Genomic DNA, 24136 nt, shown 5'->3' on the forward strand with positions numbered 1-24136 from the left:
TTCAATCCTTGCCAGGGAGCTGACCCACATGGGTGCAGCAGACCTTTTTGGTCCCACCCACTCGCTGCTCCCCTCAGCAATGAATTTCAGTAGCTCTACCTATTCTGGTCCCCATGACATCTCTGGTGAGTTCTCTCACCCTCTGCACCTCTGGCCTGCACCCCAGTTCTTCTACAAAGAAAAAAAAAAAAAACAAAAACAAAAAACAAACCTTCTTCACCCATCACCCAGTAAACATGAAGAAATCTGTGAAGACTTTAGCAAACCTGTGAAGACACTATAGTCAGGGCTGCTTTAATGGGCGGTCACAGATGATCAGAGAGTACCGACTGGTGGTCCCTGGCAGGGAGGCCATCTGCTGAGCACTAGCAATGTTACAAAAGTGCCCACACTTTCCCCAGCAGTTTTCTACCCAGATCCCTGCCACAGTGTGCTGACGATGGACTGAGTGTGACTGGGACCAGACCCCACAACAGGGGCCGGACAGCACCCCAGGGAGCCATGGGCTAGACCATGGACAGGGCAGGAGACTATGACAGACACCAGTTCTTACTGTGCTCAGGAGATGCAGAGCTGTTGTGGGGACAGGTGTGCTACTTCTGTTTAAAGAAAAGGGAGGCAGGAGATGTCTATTTGTTTATGCTTATAAGGTCTCTGGAAAAACTTTAGGGAGATTTACACTGTATTATTTTCCCATCTTTTTCATTTTGAACCATGTCAATGTCCTTGATGGTCCCCACTCTACCCCACCCCCCAAAAAATCCAACACAGCCAACAAACAAGAAAAGAATAAGGATTCCTTAGAATGTTAGAATCAAATGAGAGAATGAGAATTTTTAGCCCCTACGCAATACTCTGAGCCCCAGCTCCCTCCCTCTTGGCCCAGGGGGGTTGAGCTCTGCAGCAGGGACTGTCCTGGGCTGACTCCCCTTGGGGAAGGGTGGGCAGGCTGCACTGGCATGGAGCTGGGAGCTGGCGCAGTGTGGATAAAGGGCTCTGATCCCTGCCACCAGGGCAGGGCTCCCGGTACTGACCCACCACCCTGCAGGCTCAATGCTCCAGGGCCTCTCTGCCAGGATCAAGCAGCTGTGGCCAGCCTGCTGAGAGCAAAGCAGGACCCTGTGTGTGCACCCTGCTTGGGGGCCAGCTGGTACAGCTCTTTCAAGCGGCAGCCTTACAACAGGGAGAAAGAAAGTGCCTCGGAAAAGGGACCCAGAGGAGACCTCAGCAAGAATGATGAATGACAAGCAGGAGTGAGGTCTGAGGGGACAGAGGGAGGGAGGGGGGACGGGGCTGCTGGGCCTGCCTTTCACCCCTCAGGGACTGCAGTCAGCTGAGCTGACTCCCCAGCTTGTGACTCAGAGGTTCCCCCATGCCCACAGGCACCTCAGGCCAACTGGGGCTCACCAGGTCCTTCATTCAGTTCCTGTTCCATGTACCCCCGTCTAGTTAGAAGTGAGCCCCTCCTTTCAGAGTCACCGGACTCACTTTATGGTCTGGAAGTGACCGTGAGCCCCTTCCTGTTCAGCAGCCCTCTCTGGGGAAGGAGGCCGCTGCTCTGCCTATAGGCCCCAGATGCTGCCAGAGCCAGGCGCCCCTGCCTGGTCTGCTCCCTCCCACAGTCACAGCCCCAAGGCCTCACCAGGAGAGTCACAAACATGTTCCTTCCTCGGCCAGGAGCAGTATGAGCAGCCAGAGGGCAGGCAGAGCTTCCCCCTTGGGCCCCACCCCAAGGGGGCACTGAGATGATGGAGGTGGGCAAAGCCAGGCTGGCCCCTGGGTGTGGAACTGGGGTAGGGGAGCCAGGTGGAAGTGCACAAGGCTGCAGTGGGGGAGCAGCAGCTGAGGCAGCCAGCAAGCTGCTCAGGCAGGAGCCAGAGCTGGAAGGGGTGAGAGAGAGGAAGGGCAGGACTAGTGGAGAAGAGGCAGACCTGCAGGGAGGGCCTGAGATGTCCCTTGGCAAGCGGAGGGTGCTGGGCCTTGTGAGGCCACCAGGCTGGCATCCTCCACTTACTCTCTGGAGACTAGGCAGGTGACTTCACCTTGTGCCTCAGTTTTCTCAGCTATAAACTGGAGTGACCACAGTACCCACACCATGGGGCCATTAGGAGAATGACATATGGGCAGGAGAACAGTGCAGGGACAGCAAGAGCGCTCAGAGTTTGCCACTCGGACAGTGATGATTCGGTTCCGAGCCTGGACACCTTGTCCTCCCCCCGCACCCGGGGTGTGTGTGTGGAGGGGGAGTTGTGCTTACCTTGTGCAGCCAGTGCAGGTGCATCTGCTGTCCCACCGCAATGTGACATAGCGCCAAGATCTGAAGAGGGGCCACAGGGCGGCAGTTGGGGCACTGAGTGTGACCAGAGGCTTCTGCTGGTTCTCTGGACACCCTTCTCCACACCAGCGCTCTGCGCCTGGCTCAGCACAGTCAGCAAAGCCTCTCTGCAGGTGAGGGGAAAGCCCAGCCCACCCGAGCCTGGCTTCTCTCAGGCTATTCAAGGCCTCCAGGCCCCTTCTTGCCCGGATTTCTCTCTCAAGAGGCCACTGGACCCTCTTGTCCTTGGACTATCCGATTAACATTTGGGGAGTTTTGGATTTGAAAACAGGCTGAGCCCCCTCCCCAAGACACCCTACTCCCCAGACCAGCTTGGGGCTGGACCTGAGTGAACAGATTATTGGCAGCAGGAAGCAAAGCAGAAGTTCCTGTAAGAGGAAGTCTGCAGTGGGCCCAGATAGCTCACGGGGTTGGGGGAGGGGGTAATATTCCAGGATGGGGCAGAAGCAAGGGGACCTCCCACCTTGGTGGGTCAGAGGGGTGGCAGTCCAAAGCCCTGGAAAAAGCGGCTCCCCGTTTAGGCCAGGGAACCCTCCCCCCAGCTCAGCACAGGCTCAGTCTCCCTTCCCCTAGTAGGGACCCTCTCTGGAACGCCCCCCATACCAGGAGGACTGCGATGTAAGTGAAGGCCACAGCCGTGGTCAGGAGGATGGGCACAGACCAGTCGCTCCAGTAGCCCATGCGGTTGTAGAGGTACCTGCGGGCGGGGGAAGGGCAGGGTTAGACCTGGAGGGAACCAGGGCGCTCCTGGGGGCAGCCAGGCTCCTCGACCACCTCCCACTCAGGAACGATGGCACGTCTCCCTGGCACTCAGTCTGCCCGGTGCATGGCCTGTTTCCTCACTACGTCCTCCAGGCACGGAGGAGACACAACGGTCCCCTGGTTGCACTGCCCAGGGACTGCTGTTATCAAGACTGGGCTGAACTTTCTTCCTGTGGGGACCACCCCACCCTTGTCTATCTGTATCAGCAGCCAAGTTGGGACCCCACTTTGTAGAGCACAGCGGTCAGAGCACAGGCTGCGGAGGGGGGTGCATGCGGGTTCAAATCCTCACTCTGCCCCTCAGTGGCCTGTGGGCCCCAGAGAGCCCCCAGGTTTCCTTGATTGCAAGATGCCATCATCTGTGTCACTCACTGCAATTTCTGGGTGAAATTGTGGGGTCTTACGCTTGATAAACGGTAGTACCCGACAACTTGAAGCCTTAGTTTTCTCATCCACAGAATGGGGATAACAAAACGCCCTCATGGGGTTTCCTGAGGATGGAAGGAGGCAAGCCAGCAGGTGCTCAGCCACCTCTTATTAACATTATTGTCCTGATGTCTGAAAATCCTGAGAAGTGTGATCTTCTTCTAAGAACCACAACATCTTCTATGGAAGTAATGTACCACATGTAGCCAAGTTCCTACTACTGGCAACGAATAGTTTCCAGTTATTCACTATTGTAAATTTACACACAAAAAGAATGTTGTACATATCTTTCTGGATTACTAATTATTTCCTTAGAATAGACTCCTGCAAGTAGAACTATAAGGCCAAAGGGAATGTATTTCTCTCTCTTTTTTCCTACGTTGTTGTTAACTTTTGGACAGTATTTGATTTCTCCCCTCAGATCTAGTCCCTATTGTTCTCCCACCGCCACAGCACCCGTGACCCATCACCACCGTCGCCCATGCTCTCCCCTCCCTGCCTCCCTGTCTGGCCCTCTCTCCTCCACCCTGCTGTATGACTCAGCTCTATGATCAGCTCGCAAGTTTCTTTTTCCTGATCTTTGCTTGGCTTCTCTATATTCCACATATCAGGGAAACCATCCGGGGGATGCATTTCTTAGAACTCCTGATAGGTACTCCTTAGAAGCTTTACGGAATCACCCACATCCTCCATGTACAACTGGGGAAACTGAGGGTTGGAGAAGGGAACAACTTTCTCAAGGTCATCTGAGCAGTTAAGCTGGTTTTGGGCCTGCTGCCACCTTGGCATGGGGACTAGGAAGTGACACGGAGGACACCCCTGCCTTCCCCTGCATCCTCCGCTGGCCTTCACTCAGATTCCAGAGGATGATCTACTGCCACCAAGTCTGGCTAACATCTTACTAACTGGGGAAACTGAGGCCCAAAGAGGTGGGAGACCTGTCCTAGAACTGGTTCTGGCCAGCTCTCATCTCTCACTTTAGGCAGAGAGCCCTCCTGGGCAGCAGCAGACAGACAGCCCTGCCTGACTCTCCTCGCTCAACATGAACAGTGCAGTCTTGCTAACACCCGCTTACTCCATGAACTATCCCCAGAGCCTCTTGGGACCGTGAGGGCTGGGCCAGGGCACCTACTCCAAAAACCTGAGGTGGCAGGCTGATGGAGCTGCAGCTCTTTGGGTTATCCCTAAATCCCAAAAGCTGCAGCGTCCCCGAAAGGGCAGGCAGCTGTCTTCTGAGTCACCCAGTGGCAGGGAGCTCACTCTGGACGGGGGGTTGGGGGGGAGGTAGCTCTGGGAACAGCATGGCAGGCAGGCTCAAGCCCTGGCCCAGATCTGCCTGCATCTTGCTGCGTGACTGTGGAGAGGCTAGTGAGTCTCACTCTCCTCGGGTTGCCTTTAGAATGTGTCCTTGGCACTAACAGGTGGAGTGGCTGTAGTGAGTCCCGCCGCTCTCTGGGCCTCAGTTTCACCACCTGTGCCTGAAGGGGTGGACTCGATGATCTTCCAGTAGCAGACCTCCAGTCCTGCAGAACTGTCCAAGGTCTGCAGTGGAGGGCCAGCAGGGACCATTCCATTTACCCATCATAGTGCCTGTCTTTGGACATCTGCGAGGATGAATAATTGATTTATGATATTTAATAAAGGCCAGGGGCCCCTTCTGGGACTGAGCTGGGGCTTCGGCTCATCTTGCCAGGCTGCTGGCGGGGGACAATACTTCCTTTATTGTGCTCATTAATAACAGACACAGGGAGCGGGTGCCAGGCCTGCAGGATGGACCTCAGGATCATCACAGACTCCGAGGGCAACGGCTCACACGAGCGCAGCCCAGATTCTAACATCCTGGCAGCCTGAGGACTGGAAACCTGCCCTCCTAGGAAGCAGCCCTCAAGATTCTGTAGAACGCTGAACCCTCTTTCTGCTGTCACCTCACTGCATCCACAACCTGGTGAGGTTGGAGTTATCCATTTAACGAAGAGCAATCTGAGGCTCAGAGAGGATCATGGACCTGTTCCCAGTCACCATGAGCTAAATTCTGACCACAAAGAAAACAGCACTGGTTGGGTAGCGAGGAGGCCCTGGCCCCCAAGCAAGCCCCGACTCTGCCAGACTATGACCTGGGGTCTGCTTCTGCACCTGTCGATGGAGGAGCACCCCCTAGAACCAGGACCCCACCCTCCTTCCATGGCCACTCACTGTTTGACAAAGGCAGGTGCAGGTAAGGAAAAAACAGGGTCTTCCTACACCCACCTAGGTAACAGACTCAGACAGCCCTGCCACCGGACGAGACGCTGGTGTCCACAAAGAACCAGCGCTGCCCAGCACCATCACATCTGTCAGCCCAGCCCCAGGCCCTGTGAAAAGAGGAAGGAGGAGCAGCATCTCGGGGCCCCTCCTCTGAAGCCTTGGTCTCCCTGGGCCTTGGAGTTCTTGTTTACAAAGGGGGACCCAAGATGAGCCCTGTTCATCTTATGTCTCGATTTTCAGTGATGGCAGGTCAGCAGGAAGGAACTACCTGTTCTCCCTGGCTGGTCTTAGCTCCCGCCAAGCTCTTGTTCTTTATGGAGACCCTGTCCCAAAGGTCACACAGCGAACTGGTAGCAGAACTCTGAGAGCCTGCCTGGGAGAGGCTGAAACCCAAGGCCGCCCGCCACCCCCTTATCCTAATCAATGGGCCCACCAGGCCCCTGTCCCCCGGCCCACCCTGCCCCACTCACCAGTTGAACTCATCGTAGTCATTGTGGACTTCCCACCAGAAGTAGAGCCAGGTGAGTATGAGGCCAAAGGTGAAGGTGAGGAGCAGGAACCAGAGGCGCTCCCACTGCAAAAGCAGAGTGAGGAAGGGGGTCACGTGGAGCCAGGGTCTGGCCTCTCTGGCTGCTTCCCATGCCCCCGCCTCCTCCGTAGACAAACCTCCTGGGCAGGGGTACTGCCTCTTTATAATGTGGGGGCCTGGGGTGCAAGGAGGGGAAGGGCCCCATCCAACAGCAGAGTGGTGGGGAACTGGGAGCAGGATCAGGGGTCCACCTGAGTCCTTACTGTAGCCTGAGGTCTTTCCAGTGGGACTGAGTACCCCCATTCTGGTGATGGCCCCAGGAGCAAAGCCCATGTCTGCCCTTAGCCTTTGCACCGAGGTGCTGTGCAGTCCGGGAGGTGACATCCCCCCGCTTCCTCCCTCCTCACACATACAGAACAAAACAGGTGTTATTCTTTCCTCACTCAGCCCATGTTATCAAAACAGTGAGGCCCAGAGAGGTAAAGCAACTTGCCCAAGTCACACAGCAAGTTAGTGGAGGATTGAAGACTAGCACCTTTAACCTTCAACTTAAAGACCCGAGGAGATACAGTGTTCTGGGCCCCACCAGGCGCAGGGCCACTCCAGCTGTGCCAGGTCACCTCTGTCCCCAGCTGAGGAGGAGGGGGGCGGGGCGCTGACCCAGCACTGCTGCTTCCTGAGGGGCCTCAGAGCTCCACAAGAGCTTCCTGCTCGGACTTCGGGTTTACCTGCTTTCATCCAACCCCTTATCTCAGAAGCACAAGCTGGGAACATCCTGCCCTCTGGGAAATTGCTGAGAACATCAGAATGAACCAACAGTCCTTGAGGGGAAATCGGCCCTGGAGGGAAGCAAGACTGCCCTCCCCTGGAGGGGATGGGGGGGGTGGTGGTGGTGGGGGCAGCCCAGTACTGCTCACCCAGGCACAGCCAGGCCCCTGGGCCTCACAGGACAGCCAGCCCAGAGCTATGGCTCTAACCTCAGTTTACCCTCTTGATGGCTCCTCTCTGCTTAGCCAATCAGGGTCCCCTCCCCACCTCAAGTGCAGCTTCATCCTCTCCCCACAGCCATCTCTGTCACCTGGAAGGGCGACTGCCTCTGGACTTGTTCCCCTGACCTCCCTACCCACTTATCAAGCCATTGCAGATGTTGCTTCCTCTGTGAAGCCTTCCTGGACTTCACTTCTGCTACCCCCACTCCTTCCTCAGTGGTCTTCTAGTGTTAAGGGGAAGGATGTCCTAAAGGAACTCTGCAGTCTTATGGACTCCACCCCCTACTCCAGCTTTCTGGACCCTACACCCTACTCCAGAGATTGGAAACTACAACTCCCAGCAGTACCAGGGAGAGAACTGCAAGGACCCAAGGGAAGAGCTAGCAGGAATTCTGGGACATTTGGGGGATAAATAGGGCGCGATTGCATCTCGTGCTCTCTGGCTGGCTCTCTCGCTTGGGAAGCGGCTCTCCTGACCTCGTGACGTGGTGTGTTCAGTCAGCCTAGCTGTAAGGTATTCCAGTTACCTTGTATTCCTCTCTCTTTCCCTGGGATGTTTCCTATTCCTTTCTCCTTTTGTAAATAAACCCATTATTGACCCTTTTGTGTGTCCCTGCAGTGTAACCGAGTTGTGAACACGCGGGTGAGGCCCCACAGACAGGCGGCCCGGTCCACTCTGGGCTACCCTGTAACACTAGCATCAGTGTTCCCCTCTTTAAATTCATACTGTGGCCCTCCCTGGTGGCTCAATGCGTTAGGTCTCAGAACTGCAAGACAGCTACAGTTCCATCTCCGGCCCCGGAGGTGACCACATGGCGCAGCAGACCTCTCCTGACCCACCCGCTGCTCCCCTCAGCAGTGTACTTCGTCGATCTGCCTGTTCTGCTCCCCACTCTGTCTTTGGTGAAGGCTCTCACTGCCCCTGCACCTCTGGCCTGTACCCAAGCTCTGTATGCACAAATAAATACATCTTAAAAAAATAAATTAAAAATACACTCATGCGCTGTGCTCTGTGACCCGCTCCCGTGACTGTGTTTCCCAAATGACTGAGCGTCCACTGCCTTAGCACTTACGACCACTGAAGACGAGGAAGGAAAGTTTGCTCAGTGCCTCTGCCTCTATCCCACTCTGTAGGTGCCGCCATTGTGTCTGAACTGACCCTGTCTTCCCCGTACAACCTCCACAGCCCTGGTGTCCCAGCGCACATAACATCGCTCAGCCCTCGTTTCCTCCTCTGTCGGGAGGACAATGCGGTGGAGCGAGTCCTCACTGAACACCCTCGTAGGATCCTGAACCCGGTGACGGAAGCCAAAACCCAGACAACAAAACCAGGTCTGCCGATAAGGTTGTTCTGTTCGACATTGGCATTTTTTTCTCATCAGAGTCAGAGCTAAACAACACTGAGGGAAACAATGTTATTCAATGACCGGCTGTATTCGCCCCACAGGGCTGACCGGAGAATTCCAGGAGCTGACACAAGTCAGGTGCCCAGAGCCCGGCCCAGCAGGCAGGTGGCCCAGCAGGCCACGGAGGCCTCTCCCAGCAGCAAAGGTCACAGCCTTGACGAGCGGCTAGGTGCCCTCAACACCCCACTTTGTGCAAGAGGCTCCAGCCTGGGAGACAAAACGGCCACCACCTGCAGAGCCAGGCTGCTTGCTTAGCCCTGCTTTGTGCAAAAACAGAAATGAAAGCGACGATGCCTGGAATCCATCCTCTGGGCACGTGCTGGGGACCGCTCTCAGCGAACACACTGCTGAGCCTGCCACCCATGGAAAGGTGCGGGGCGAGTCTTGCTTGGATGGAGAGACCCTGGTGGGGCAGAGCAAGCCACACGTCCTCCTGGAGCCCCGTCCTGAGGATGGCTGGGACTGTGGGGGCAGAGAAGAGTCAGGATTCAGGCCTGCTTCTGCGGCAGGGCCCTGGGCTGAAGGCGGAGGGGCGGCCCCCAGCCCCAGAGGCTGGTCTGCACTGCAGAGTCAGCACCTCCATCCTGGCATGAGCTCGGGTTGGAGGCAAGACCAGAGTCAAAGTCCTAGGCGCCCTCCCCTTGGCTACAGGGGGCCTGTACATGGGGGTGAAGAGGCCCCAACCATAGACCAGCCTGTGGGGAGGAGGCAGCTGGTAATTCTAAGAACAATCAGAGGAAGAAACTGAATGACGGGCTCAGAGAAAGGGGAAGGGAAAGCCAGGAACTGGCGGTCGGCTCCCCTGACAAAGAGGCTGCCAGTGGCTCTCGTGGTCCTAGCAGAAGGGAGGCTGAGTCTGCTCAGCCTGTTAAGGAGCCCGCCTGGCCCTGCTCTGAGGCAGGCGGGCAGGGAAGCAGCCGTGCAGGGAGGGGGTGCGCGCATTGGCCCTCGACAGGGCTTACTGTCTGCTCAATGCCTGGGGTGACTGATTATGGGTATTTACCCCTTCTGAGGTCGCGAGCCTCAGAGCAGGGCCACTGCACGCAGCGAATGACTTCTGGACCCCAAGTCAGAGCCACTACACTGTGGTTGCCGTCAGTGTGTTGTGACAGTTTCGTAGCAGATCCTGGTGGAGGGTCCTGCCTTTTGCTCATTTACGCAAAGGCTCAGTGTGGCGAGTGAGGTGGGAGATGAGAAGCAACTCAAGGTCCCCGTGGGAGCAGAGGGAGGCGGGACTGAACCCAGGTGTCTTGCAGCCCCTGGGGGTGGGCTGCTCTACTCGCCCTCCGGAACCCTGGGGCTCCCCTCCCCATCTTTCTGAGGCCCGCTCCTAGGCCAAACCTCTTTCTCTTTCAGGAATGTCTGCACCCCTCCAGGCCCCAAGACTCCCTTCCCTGAATACTGCACAGGCTCTTGGCCTCACCCATCTGACCCTCACTCACATTCTGATTGTGGAGATGGAAAGAGACGGGGCTCAGAGTAGACAGAACTTGGATCAGTTACAAATCCTCTGGGTTTCAGATTCCATTTGTCAGGTGCAAAGAGGGACCTCAACCATGGAAGGTTGATGCTAAATGGGGAGATACAGGTAAAGAGGCACAACGTGGGGACTTTCTGGCCCGAGGACCCCTTCAGGACAGGGATGGTCATGCCATCTCTTTGTGCCCGGGGCCACACACAACAGGCACATGGGGGTGCAAGAAGAGGGGGTGAGCATGATGTGACACTGGGAGGTGCTAGGGCAGCCCCAGACTTATCCTCAGGCTTATCCTTAGCCCTTACTAAGGGAAGGCCGCCTGGTGAACCCCAGTCTTCTGTTCGGAGCCTTGCAGCCACCTGGATGCAGGACAAAGGCCAGCAGTTCCTGAACTGACCTGGGCATCGGGCACAGGTGCTGAGAGGTTGCATCCCCCAGGACGCAATGAACCATGGGAAGAGCACAGGGGGCGGGGGTGGCGCTGGCTGTGGCGGGGAAGTCATTCCCTTCCTAATCCGACGTGGCCACGGTGATGGCAAATCCAAGACCCCAGCCCCGCAGGCCCCACACCCCTGCATCCTCCTCCCACTCTCTTCCCCGCCTTCCAGGCAGACGAGATTCCCCAGCTTCCCGTGCCTACTTCTCCTACCCACTGTCTACTGTTGATTGCCACATCTTCTCTTTACCAGCCCCCCTTCATCTCTGTCTCGCCCACCCGGAGCCGTCTGCATTCAGGGAAGATCAGGGCAAGAGCTCATTAGCTGCTGGGGCTGACAGTTGCAGAGTGCAGGCTGGGCACAATTCCCAGCTCTGCACAGGAAGTGCAGGTGCCGCCTGCCTCTGCTGTTTGCATCCAGGCCTGTGCCAGACCTGAAGACAGACCCAAGCCAGGGTGCTCACAGACTACTCCCCTTATGGGTTCACAGCCTCTCCTCTGGGGTCCAAACAGAGCCTGGAGCTTGAACTCTGCCTGGGGAAAGCACCTGAGCCAGAGGCCTCTCCCTGGTCTTGGTACAAAATCCTGCTCAAAGCTGTCCCCCTGGACTCCTATCTCCCCCTACCGCCCCCTCGCAGCCCCCAGGACAGAACCCTGAAGATTTCTGCTTCTGTAGCTCCAGGGATGAGAACTCTGTGTGCCATGTGGTCTCCTCTGGACCCAAAATTCTTCCTCCTTAGAGTAGCTGGCAGAGGCGTTTGGGAGTCCAGCAGCACAGAATGTGCAGTGTCCTATGTGGCCACTACTGACTGGGTGACCTTGAGGTGACATTTATTTATTCTCCCTGAGTGTCAGCTTCCTGCTCTGTACAACCAAAGAGGATGTCAGCCCAGGAGGACTGGTGATGTGTTTGCTGTCGGCACAGCTGCGCAAGTTATTTCCCTTCCCTCTGCCTCTGAAAGGCAACTAAAACCTGCTTTCTCCACTGCCACCCAGCACCCAGATCTCCAAGACCACACAGAACAAGGCCAGCAAAAGGGCAGGGAATACGGGGGCCCAGAGATCAGGGATTGGAGGATACCAGGAGCTGGATTTTAACTCCTGACCTCCTCCCCACTAGCTGCGTGCCTGTGGGACAATCACTGAGGACCTCAAGCCTCAGCTTCCTCTTCTGTTCACAGGGATGACATCACCTCTACCTCACGGGCGGGCTGCCAGGCCCACGATTACAGATGTGAGCTGTACGTCGCCAAAACCTCGATCCTTCCTATAATTATCATTTCGCGTCTGACAACCCTTTAATTATGTGAAGTCAGTGATCAAGTCTTCCCCCACCCCCCGCTCACACCAAATTTCTCTGGCTGCTGAGGACAGTCAGTCAGATTGCCTACCCCCGTCCAGGGTGCTGGGATCCCTGGGCACAGGGGTCAAGCCTGGCTCTTGGGCTGCGGTCTTAGGAGGAGCCAGCAGAGGTGGAGGAAGACCCTGGCAGGACAGTTGCCGGTCCCAACTCATTGGCTACCAGCCATGGTCACTATGGAGGATGGAGACCTATATATGCTCATCCCAAAGCTGGGGTGGGGTGCTCATAAAAGCCTTCTGCTTGCCTTAATTTATCTCATGCTCTCCACAAATCTGCAAAACAGGAGTTGTACTAGCGAGAAACCAAGGCTCAGAGAGGAAAGGACTTTGCTTAAGGTCACAAAGGGCAGACATAATGGTGGAGCTGGAATTCACACCACGTCTGGGTGCCTCCAGCATCACCAGGTGTCCCAAAGCAATAAGGAGCAGGACATGTAATTATCCTTGTCTCACTAGGAAGGAAATGGACTCTGTGGGGCAGGGAGGGAATCTGGGATATTAAGAGTTCAAAACATTTCAGAGATCGTGTAACTCGCCTCATTGTTATAGGTCCAATTAAGAAGTGGAGAAACTGAGACCCAAAGCAAGGGTGGGGCATGGAAGCACGGATAAGGAGGAACACGTGGTGAACTAGTGCGGAAAGGATGGCCAAGTCAACAGAGGGAGTTGGGACATCTGGACATCCACTCAGACCCCTACCTCACACCCCACACCAAACTAAACTCCAGCGTCTGCTCTCCATATCCTCACCACCACCTGCTTCCAGTGATGCTACGCATGTGGGCGGAGGTGGGGACACGAAATAAAATGAGTCAAACTGGGACTCCGCCCTGAGCAATGTACAGATGACTGCTCAGCCTGAGGCAACTGCAGTCCTAGGAATGAATCTGGTGAACAAGCCGAGCATGGGCTGCTTACGTGCACACAGCCATTACGGGAGCAGGGACGGCCTGGAGAGCCTTTTGGAGGAAGAGACACCCGCAGCACAGTTTGCTGAAACAACAAGGTCAAGGGGCCTTGATTCAGCCGGAGGGAAGGATGGAGAGGAAGGAGCAGAGGCATGGAGCAAGGCAGGCTTTGTTGCAGCGGGCTGGTTTCTTTCTTAGGGGCTTATAACAGCCTTCCCTAGTCTGAGTATTAACTTTCACCTACGCGGTATGTTTTTTTCTTATTTTATCACCGACTTTAATTTTATTTATCATGTTTTTATATAAAAATTTAAAATTTAATGCAGTCAAATCTACTCCCTTTTCCCTTTATAGGTTCTGCCTTTTGGTTGATGAGGGCGGCTTGAGACTATCTATTTAATTTACATTTTATAATTCTCAGCTTCACTATTTACATTAAAATCTCCAATCCTCCCATCTACAGACAGCTCCATGCGGGCGTGTATGTATATGGAGAAAGGTCTGAAAGCCTTTGCTCTAAAGCGTTTAGATTAGATTTTCTTCTACTTTACATCTTTCCAAGCTGTTTGAATTTTCTCAACAAATATATGCTGCCTAAATAGAAAAAAAGGAGTTTAAAATTAGAAAAATACTGGCACAGATGATATCTCCCATCTCACCCCCAAATCCCTCACGCGGTACTCAATATATCTGACTTTTCTGTTCAAAAACTAAATAAATAAAATAAAATTAGGAAAAACCCACATTTTGATCCATCTGGAATTTATTTCTGTTTGAGGTAAGAGGCAGGGACCTAATTTTACTTTTACCAAATGGACAAACAGCTGTCCCTACCCCATCTGTGATATTTGCAATAATTTTTAGCCTCATTTACCACACAGTGAATCCAGGGATGTGTGTGGATGGTTTCTAGGTTTTCCGGTCTGGTCTGCAGCATCCCTGGCCTGGGAGCTGGCTCTGCCTAGCTCAGCTCCTTCTGTGAGGCTGGGCGCTGGCCCACTGGCCCTATGCTCTGGCGCTGCTCTGAGACCCAGAGTCCTTCTGTGCCCTCAGCGCCCTGCAGCCCGCAGAAATTGGACAGAGACGAGGGGTGCCTCCTCTGCTGAGTCTGCCCACCTGCAGGCCAGATCCAACAGCATCAGCCTATTCCACCTTCACCAAGTTCCAAATGGGGGAGGGATGCACAGGAAAAACCTAGAGAATGTCAGCTGGGACCTCTGTGCCAGAAGGGAGAAACAGGCAGGCCCTGGCAGCATCACTTCAGCCCTGCCCCAGGAGATATAGGGGAGGGGACGGGCTGGGAGGCTTGAGATGTACTGCAGCATTAGGGCCGAGCAGGGAACGGGATTAGACTCCCCACCCCCAGCCAGCTTCTGACAGCTTAAGAGGTTGGATTTATTTTTCTGGGCTACAGAGAGCTGAGCAATTAGGCCTCTGTCTGCCCTTGCTTCTGCTGGGGTGCACACAGAGTGGCTCATTAGGCAGGAGAATAAACCCAGCCTGGAGCACCCTGCTCTCCCCACCCACCCGTGGTTTTCATCAGCCCACAAGGGGACATGAGCGGAAGAATTGGGAGCCGTTATGAGGGATTAACCCGGCGGCCCTCAAAGGGCACTGCCAGGCCATGGGGCAGCTGGATGGCCATGGCCCCTGCTGACGCTCCACCCTCACTCCCTAAGCGGTCACTCAGGGCAGCCATGTTGCTCCGTGAGCAGGAGTGTGACTGCTTCCCTGCAGCATGGCACAGCCATGACGGGCATGCTGCGCACCAGTCAGACAGGCGCTAGGTGGGGTACCAGAGTTGCTGAAGGCCAGAGACGGCATGGCTTTATTGCACCCATAAATCCTCAGCTCCCTGCGCTGCAACAAGCGGGACTCTGCCAGCCTCTCCACTGTCATGGATGCATATTATCATTTCCCAAGTTCTTATCCTCATGGCAACCCCGCAAGTTTAAAGGATAAAATGAGGTCTTATCTCCTTTTTAGAAGAGCAAATACGGAAGCTCTGGGACTCCTTTCCCCCAAGCACCAGAGAAGGGACCAACCAGCCCTTTGACAGTTTAGAGGGAAGATGCTTTTTCCCAAGGTTGTGGTCTTGCACAGTGTCTGTTATATAACTGAACCCTTGCAACATAGATTTATACCTCCATCTGACCCACAAGCAAGCCGAGGTCCAGCGAGGGTCTGATCTTGCCTAAAGTCACACAGTGAATCACTGACTGGGGGGTGGGGGTGGGGTGGGCAGGGGGATGGTGAATCCAGGCCACAGCTCCCGTGGCCAAGAATGCCCAGGTGCTGGCTGGGGTCAGTTACCACCTGCATCCCAATAACACCCCAAAGGCCACTTCACCCAGGGAGACTGCCTTGATTCTTGAGTGGGATCCACACATCCCTGCCCCACATCCCTGTCACGAACCCACCTGCTGTTAATAGAAAAGAAAGTACAGAACCAGCTGGGAAACTCACCTCCCTTTCCTTCCCCCTGGCAGTACCCAACCCCAGCACCTTAGTGGCTTGAGAGGTCTCATGATTGAACAACACCCTCCCCTGGCAGCCACAGACAGAATACAGCATGCACACACCTTCTACAGACCACCCCACATCCAAGAGCTTATCAGGAGTCCCACCTCACCACACCTGGGCAGCAAGACACAGGCCCGTTTCCTAACTGGCTTCCTCACTTGTTCTTCAACTCACCTGCTCACTCATCCTACTGGTCCTTGCCCAATCCCCTGCTCTGAGGCCCAGGCTCTGTTCTCAAAACAGCCAGAGTCTAGCAAGCGACAAAGAAATCACAGGCCCAAGGTGCTGGACCCAGAAGAGGGAAGGGGAGGCCTTCGAGGTGGGGAGGGAGGTACCTCTTAGAAGAATGGGTATTTGCGATGACCCAGAGACAAGGAGGAAAAAACATTCTAAGCAGAATGATGGCCTGAGCACAGGCTCCAGGCAGCGGAAGGGTGCGGAGGGGAAGTTCAGGCAGGTCCCCGGCAGCAGGTGTCTCCTGCCATGGCCAGAGGGGGCTGCCATCCCAGGAGACAGGGGGTTGGGCGGGGAGATTTATTAAGTCTGGGTTCCACCTACCTGCTGTGCCATTCCTGGACTCTGCTGAGACCACTCTACCCTCTACCTACCTTGCTCCATCACTGCCCCTGGGCGCAGCATGATGGCTTCCAGTCTCCAGGAATTGCTTCATCCAGCCAGGCTGGAAATCACGGGATGATGAGAGTCATCACCCAAAATCTCTTCCACAGCCAGTCTGTTGATTACACCTTCGAGGTGTCTCTAGAATCCCTCTTCCCCCTGGCTGAGGCCTCAGCCTGTCTCATCTGGCTCCCTGTGCTCCTCAGCCTCACTTCAGGTCCCTCAGAGCTTCCTCTGTGACTTACTCTGATCCTTGCAGAGTCTGGGACTCTGTCCACTGCCTGGGACAGAGTGCAGGCTCCCCAATATGGCCTCAAGGCTTGGGCCCACTGGGAACATGACTGCCTTCCCCCACCGCAGCCCTGACACCAGTCACATTGGGACCTAATTGCTTTCCGTTCCCAAATACTAGACACTCCTATGTCTTGAAACTCCCTGACTTTAAACACTGCCCCACGGGATAACTTTTCAGACACCAGCTCAGGCAAGTTCTTGTGCCTGGGGTTTCCCTGGGCCTCTGCTGATCACCCTAGGTGGTCTGGGTGTGTGGATTCCTATCTGCCCCTCAAGCCTAGGGTTCCCCTCAAAATCCCCTCCAGGTCTGATATACCTGTGATCCTCAGGCCCATAGCAGGTGTCAGCACAGGTTTGCTGACCGGACAAGTAACCAGTGCATTCCAGACAAGAGTGGTGTGGAACAGGGTCAGGACACAGGGGTTGGGGGTGCGAGCAGGGGCCAGAGTGGCAATGCCTTCAACTCCGAAGCTTGCTTGACACACTTTCTGGACCCCCATCTTCAAAATGGACATGGTCACGCAAACTTAAAACGGCCTTCAAAAGTGGACAATTTTGAAAGATGGTACCGAAAGCAAAAAAGGAAGCCCCTGCCCCTCCCAAAACTGAAGCCAAAGCAAAACCTTTGATGGCCAAGAAAGCAGAGCTGAGGGCATCCACTTAAAACGTAAAACGTAAGTTTTGCACATTACCTGCCTTCCAGGTGTTCAAGATACTGCAGACCTGAAAGTAACCCAAATATGCCGGGGGTGGGGGTGGGGGCGGCCAGGAGAAACAAGCTTGACCACTACACATCATCACCTTCCGCAGACCACCGAGTCAGCCATGAAGAAGACAGAAGTCAACAACACGCCTGTGTCCACTGTGGATGTCGAGGCCAACAAGCACCAGGCCAAACAGGCTGCGAAGCTCTACGACATTGACATGGCCAAGGTCAACACCCTGGTGGGACCTGATGCAGGGAAGAAGGCGTACGTTCCACTGGCTCCGGACGCCGCTCAGATGTTGCCAACAAAATTGGAATTTTCTAAGCCGAGCCCAGCTGGCTAATTCTAAATATAAATTTTCCACCATAAAGAAAACAACTATTTTTGGTGGATTATTAGGGCTGTGGTGGTGGAAGTGGGATGACAACATACAGTTGGAGCGGTCCGAGTCTATGTCCTCTAAAACATACAGGGCTGTATTGAACATGACCTCAACAGACAGAATTTAAAATACATCACGTCACAAAAAATTCTTCAAGATGGGAAATCGGACTCTAAAAGTGCAGGAGAGTTGACAGTCGTTGTTTCTTCCAGTTTATTGGGCTGGGAAGCTCCTCTGGGCACCTGGCCTACGTGAGAGCCAGGTTTGAGCAGACCGCCTCCCACAGACAGTCTTCAGAGGACCCTGTGGGGATGGCCTGCGAACTGCCTTCTGTCCTACCAAGTCCTCGTTGGCAGTACTAGAGTAATGAGTCACAGACAACAACCAATTAATTACCCCAGTTATAGAAAGCTTTGCTTCCCTTCCTAGCTGTCAGTGAGCCAGGCTCCTCAGTCCCGCAGCTGGGGGCAGGAGAACAGGTCCTTGTCTCCGCCAGGTCCTCAGTTTCCTGTTTCCTTATTGGTTAAGTGTGTCTTGGCGGGAGGCGACCTTGTGAGGCAGAGCTTGCAGGAGGTGGGAAGATGTCAGGCAGGGCGGGCAGGAAGGTGGTCAGCTTGGACAGAGAAAAGGGCTCCATTCCCTCTCTGCCCCCCTGCACCTCTCAGGGTCCACTCCCACCCTGCGAGGCCAGAGCTTCACCAGGGCGACACAAGAATCCTAGTCTGACACTCAAGATACTCTCAACCTTGCTCCAGTGGCTCCTGGACCCAGTGCTCTTTCTCCTCACCTCAGTCTCCTTGTTCTCCCTCCTTCAAGTTCTTGTTCTCTCTCTCTCTCTCTCTCTCTCTCTCTCTCACACACACACACACACACACACACACACACACACACACACACACACAGAGTTTCCACACCCTATCTCCCTGAGTTGTTGCTGTAAACAGACTGTAAACAGTGCATTTAACGTGCCTGCAGGGGTAATGTAACAATTAATATGTAAGCCACATTCTCCTGCATACAGTAGGCACTCAACAAATGCTAACTATTACACTCTGTTTCCAGCCAGAGGATGAGGGGTGCTGCTCTGTGACTCTGTCACCCATTCCACGGATGAGGCCCCAAGAGATCTGGCTTCCAGGGGTCCTTGACCCCAAGCTTCTCTGCGTTCAGAAGTACATGGTGGCGCCCCCAAGGATCCAAAGGAAGGCAGTGCCTGGGTAAAGAGGAGGGGGGCACTGCCCAGGGAGAGAAGGAGGATGAGAAGAAGCCTAGTCCAAAGTAGGACCCCTTCCTCCAGCTGGGGCCTCCGCTCATGCTACCCAACCCGGCTCCCAGGGCTCACGCCAGGGCCTCTGTTGGCTCGCTGAAATCTCTGGAACTTCTGCTGCTGGTCCCGTTCACTGAGCCCAGCCCCCGCATCACAGCACCCTGCTGTCTCAGGAGGGCCTGGGAGAGAAGAGACAGCTCCAGAGAGGAGGTGCAAACTGAGGAACCCAGGAAGTAGGAGGAGCAGGAGCAGAATTGGGTGAGTGATTCAAGGGGGTGGAGGAGGATACGTGCCCCCAGCTGGGAGTCTGGAGTTGCCTGAGGTGAACTCAGCCCTTTTGTGCTGGCCCTGCCACCCGGAACTGTTGCAAACGCCTCTCTCCTCTCCCAGTCAAGCTGACTGGGACCCCCTGGCCCCACCTGGCACCCCAGACCTTGGTATTTGCAGAGCCTGCTCTACTCTTAACTCTGGTCAGCTCAAAACGGGCCTTGGTCCAGCACTCCGCCCACCCGAACCATGCGATGACCACAGTCGAGACCCATCCCTTTCTCATGCCATGGCCGACAGCTGGCCATCTCTGGGCCAGCGAGGTGTGTGAGATTCTGGGACACAGGCCTTCCTCCAGCATCTCTGAAGGCCAAGGGGCTTCGTGCTTGGGGGCTCAGGCTGCCTTCTCCCTCAGCTCGCTGAATCCACTCTCCACCCCAGCCCCACCAGGAGATTTCTGTCTACCCAGCACCTTGGACGGCTGTGACACCTGGAGCCGTCACTCTGTCCTGGCTGCTGCTTCCCTGTGTCAAACGGCGGTGACAACGTTAAGCTCTTGGGTTTGCTGGGGGACGCTGGCTCAGTACAGCACAGCACCGGGCACGAGACACGTGGTGCCAGTGGACAGTTGAGCTCTTTCTCGACCAGAGGAAAGCCCGGCTGCCTGCCCCGGGCTTCTGGGGGGAGAGTGCTGCTGGGAGCAATGCAGAGGGCTCTGGTAGTCTGAGGTCTTAACTCAGCTCCTCTTCCATTTCAGAGATGGAGAGGCAGGCGCTCGGCGTCAGAGGGACGTGTCCAGGTGGCCGTCAGCGCTAACACAGCTCTGGGCCCCTCATGCTGTCCGTGTATGCCATCCGCCCAGCAGCTCCTTGAGAGCAGCGTGTTACTTCACAGGTGAGGAAGCTCAAGTAGGTTCAAGTACAAGAGGCACAATTTGAACTTGAAGTGCACCTGACTCCAGATCGCATGCCCTGCGCCATGGTGGGAGAGTCTTAGTTCTACGTAAGAGGGCACGGCCTGAAACAGGGTTCCCTGGAGAGGCCTGCGTGGAGACGGGGCTGCCAGGGGCCTGCTCCGTGACCCTGGGCAGGCCCCTGTCCCTCCCTCACCTCAGCCCGGCATATGGCCGCCTCCATGCTGGATGTGCGGTCAGGGCAATGAGAGGGACTGGCGCCCACCCGGTGATCCCTGCTTCTCACCTTTTGGGGGTCACAAACCGGAGCTCCTGACTCAGTCTAGCACTCTGCCCCCTCACTAGCACTGGCAGAGAAGGAACAAGCGGGCTGCAGGTCAGCTCCCTGCCCTCCCCACCCAAGCCGCCAGCGACACTGGCCTCTGACCTGAGCCACTCTCGCCTGCGGCCACTCTAGCCTGTCTGGGACCCACCGAGGGTGGCTGGAGGCTGGCTTCTTTGTTCGGGCAAGCAGGAAGGAGGAGGTAAGTTGTTGTTTTCCAGAAGCAAAGCTATTCATAAATACCATTTATCTCCTGCTGTTCCCTCCTGAAGGATTGGATTCCTTCAGAGAAGAAACTAGATCCGCAGGCTGATAGTGCCTCAGGGATAGTGCCAGGGAGCAGGGCACTGAAGGAGCTTTCTTTATCCCCCGGAGCACCCACTGCCGGCCCTGGCAGGCCCGTGGTTCAGGTGACCAGGTCCCAGTGCCAGGACACGGCCCCGCCAGCCCTCAGGAGCACCTTCCTACCCTCCCCACCAGCCACCCCCTGCCTGCCTGCCCATCCTGCTCCGCCAGGAAGCTGAGAACCCCTGCTCTCCTTGGGGTAAACCCTTCCCCCTGAAACACCCGTCCTACCACAGGGCTCAGCCCCACCCATCACAGGGGTCATAATGACCACTTCCATCCATGACAGGCAGCCCCGCCCACCTCAGCAGGTGGACTCAGGGCTTACTAGGGGACCATTTCACAGAAGGAGAAACTGACACCCACAGGATAACTGATGTCCCGGTTGCTCCCCCGAGGTCCTAGGCCCCCCAGGCTCCCCGGGACCTCCTCCCGGTGTGCTCACCGGTGTGGTGTCGTCGTGGGAGCGCTGGTAGCGTTTCCAGCGGCAGCCGTAGATGCCCGTGAGGCAGGACAGGCAGAGCTGCGGCTCGTAGTACTGCAGGGGCTGGTGTCTCACCATGCTCGTGCCCGCTGCCCTGGCGCCTGGCCCTCAGGCGCCCATGGAGGCCCCTTGCTGGTCCTGCGGGAGGAAACAGAGGACGATCAGGCAGGTCAACCCCGTCACAGCAGAAGTCATCACGGCTCAGCAGGGTGCAAGCGCCCCTTCGCTAGCGGGGCTGATGGGGTCTGGAGCTCCACATGGCAGGACTCTCAGCCTCCGCCAGTGCCCTGCCAGGACCCCTGTCTCTGCAGGAGTCAGAGTCATCCCTGGCAGCCCCCCAGGGCTGTTCCCTGCCACCGTCCCATGCGTCATCCCCTGCAGTCATGCCCACCAGCACACCACCACTTCCTCGGCCTGGAACACTCTCCCCTCAGAACCCCACGGGGTTCCCACCTTCTCTCTCTTCCTCTGGTCTCCAAGTGCCTTTTCTCAACCAGACTTTGAAATCGCTTTTATAAAATTGCAGTCCCTTCCCCCACCCCCTTTAGCCCTCCTCAGTTTTATTTTCTGTTATCATGTTCTCAAATATAATTTACTTTTTCACCTCTTCTCTGCCTACCCCACTATAAAGTAAGTTTTGCTTTTGTCTGTTTTATTCTCTGTATCTCCACTAACTGAACCAGTGCTTAGCCCATAGCAGACTTTCACAATAAATCATCCAAAAAGTTGCATGCATTAAACACTCAAAATGTAAGCTCACCCCAGCAAGGTGTGAACGCTTACATCTGTTGCTCCACTGAAACATCACAAGCACCCAGAGTGGTAGGGACTGTGTCCTAAACCCATTTGACAGCTGGACAAACTGAGGCTCAGAAAGGGAAAGAGGCGGGCTTTGTTGCGGTCACATTTCTGGATGTGGTCAATCTGGGAATCCACTTTAGTGCCCCAGAGTGTTTAACCCTTCAGGCTCAGGGAGGTGCCAGCATGGGTCTGGTGGAACAACAGGAGCTGTCTTGTGGGCAGAGTGCCTGCCGGCAGAAGCAAGTGCCCCAGGCTTGCCTGTTACCTGGGAGATGCCTGATACCTGGGAAGTCACTGGAAGCCAGCATAGGCCAAGTGTGGCCAGGTGGGTATGGGCTTTGGGCACCTCACATACCCTGATGTCGGGCATTAGCTGAGCCTTCACGCCATTGTTGTTACTCTCCCATTTTACAGATGCGGAGCCTGGGGCTAAGAGCCTCAAAGGATTTGTCCAAGGAATCAACTAAACAACCATAACTCAACTCCTGGCCTGTAAGACTTTCAAATGTCAAAGCTCCGTTTTCTGTACCGGCCCTGTCCTAGGCCCTTGGAGACAATGTAAGGACAGACTCAGAGCCTCCCAGGGCTCCTGAGGACGCAGGAGGGACAGACCAGGCTCACTGCACCTGACCCTGTTCCAAGCCCTGTGCATGCTCTACCTCCATCAGCGACCCTGTGAGCTAAGTATTAGCACTAATTTTACTTGCAATATAATTAACATACCATAAAATGCAGTGGTTTAAAGTACACAATTCAGTATCTAGTGTATTAAATTGGTCAGTATGATCATAAAGTTGTAGAACCATCATCATCATCTAATGCTAAAGCATCTTCATCATCCCAAGGAAAAGTGCCTTGTCCTTTAGCGGCCAAACTTGCCCCCTAGTAGATTCCACCCCCACTTCACCCCCAAATCCACTCCAGGCCCTGGCAACCACTAATCTACTTTCTATCAACAAGGATTTACCCATTCTTGACCTTGCATATGGGGTCATAAAATATGGCCTTTCTGGCTCCCCCCACCCCCGGCAAAGGGTAGGCTCATTGTATTAAAAAGGAAAGGAAAAACGGATGCTTGCGCAGCACAAGTGGGCTGCAAAGGGGAAAGGTTTATGAAAAGAGACACCTGCAGAGACCCAGGTGGACCGTCTGGGCACAAGATCTGTCCTTACGGCTTTCACTGCATGTTTCCAGCTTTACCCCTGGTATGGCATGAATCAAGATCTCATTGCCTTTTATGGCTCAATAACGCACACCTGTGTGCACAGACCATTGACCCATTCATCAGGTGAGGGACATCTGGGCTGTAGCATTTTGGTTGTTGTGAAAACGCTGCTGTGAGCAAGTTTCTGTGTGAACGTGAAGTGTTCATTTCTCTTGTGTCCATATTTTGGGATGAACTTGCTGCATCACGAGTTAGCGCTATGTTTAACTTTCTGAAGAACTGCCAAAAGTCATTTTCCGAAGCAGCTGTACCAACTTACAGTCCCAAAGTATTACCATTATCACCCCTATTTTACAGGTGAGAAGTCTGATGCAGCGACAGAGTTAGCCATTTGCTGAAGATCACACAGCAAGACAGATGTCGCCTTCAGGCACACTTGCTCCAAGGACCTTGCTCTGTCTTGCGGGGTGGAGGTGGGGCTGGGATCTGCACACAGGGGCCAGATTCAACCTTGCCACCTATTTTTGAACAATCTGCAGGCTAAGAATAATTTTTACATGTTTTAATGGTTGCGGGGAAAAACAAAGCAAGACTATGTGGCAACACATGAAAATTAGACGAGTCCAATTTCAGCCTCCATAGTTGTATAGGAATTGTAACAGGGGAAGTCCCAGGTTCCCTTCCCCACCCAGGAGGATGGAGCTGAGCAAAGAAGAGAAGGAATCTGAAGAAGAAGGAAGCAGGATGGGGAAGGAGACCTGAGGAAGCCATGTGGAACAGAGAAACATGCGAAGAAACTTTGATTGCTTCTGGTCGTGGACTGGGTGAAAAAGATGTGGGTGAGAGCCCCGAGGGGGGGTGACTATGGCAGTGTTTATACTGATTTTGATTGTGCTATTTTCCTCCCAGCTTGTTTGGCCTTTTCTGACCCTTTGCTATAGGTCCCAGTCAGAAGGTGCTTTAGGCTTGTGTCGGGCTTTCAGGCCTTGCTGTGGACCAATCCCGTTTGGGTTGACTTTTGCCCACGAGGGGATGGGCAACTTCAGGTCTTTGATTTAGAAATCATATTCTTTGTCTTATGTATTGATGCTCACTGTATTAAAGTTCCTTTCCATTAAAGTCTGACATGTTTTCTCTTGATGCGCTGGATGGCAGAACCCATTTAGAGCAGGCA

The 24136-nt window shown here is 54.8% G+C and overlaps 1 protein-coding gene across 4 annotated transcripts in view; it reads right to left on the bottom strand.

Annotated features, from left to right (window-relative positions):
- The window catches only part of GDPD5 (glycerophosphodiester phosphodiesterase domain containing 5), an 82958-nt gene that overhangs the window by 16803 nt on the left and 42019 nt on the right, over positions 1–24136 (bottom strand). For all 4 annotated transcript variants that reach the window (XM_012725554.1, XM_012725555.1, XM_012725553.1 and 1 more), the window contains 4 exons: positions 20958–21134; positions 6238–6341; positions 2939–3032; positions 2258–2317 (listed from right to left, as the gene is read on the bottom strand). In XM_012725554.1, the coding sequence (XP_012581008.1) occupies positions 2258–2317; positions 2939–3032; positions 6238–6341; positions 20958–21074 (375 nt within the window). In that variant the 5' untranslated portion in view covers positions 21075–21134. The remainder of the gene's footprint in view (positions 1–2257; positions 2318–2938; positions 3033–6237; positions 6342–20957; positions 21135–24136) is intronic.

This window comes from Condylura cristata, unplaced genomic scaffold, assembly GCF_000260355.1.
Source record: "Condylura cristata isolate star-nosed mole 26May11 unplaced genomic scaffold, ConCri1.0 scaffold00015, whole genome shotgun sequence".
NCBI classification, from domain to species: domain Eukaryota; kingdom Metazoa; phylum Chordata; class Mammalia; order Eulipotyphla; family Talpidae; genus Condylura; species Condylura cristata.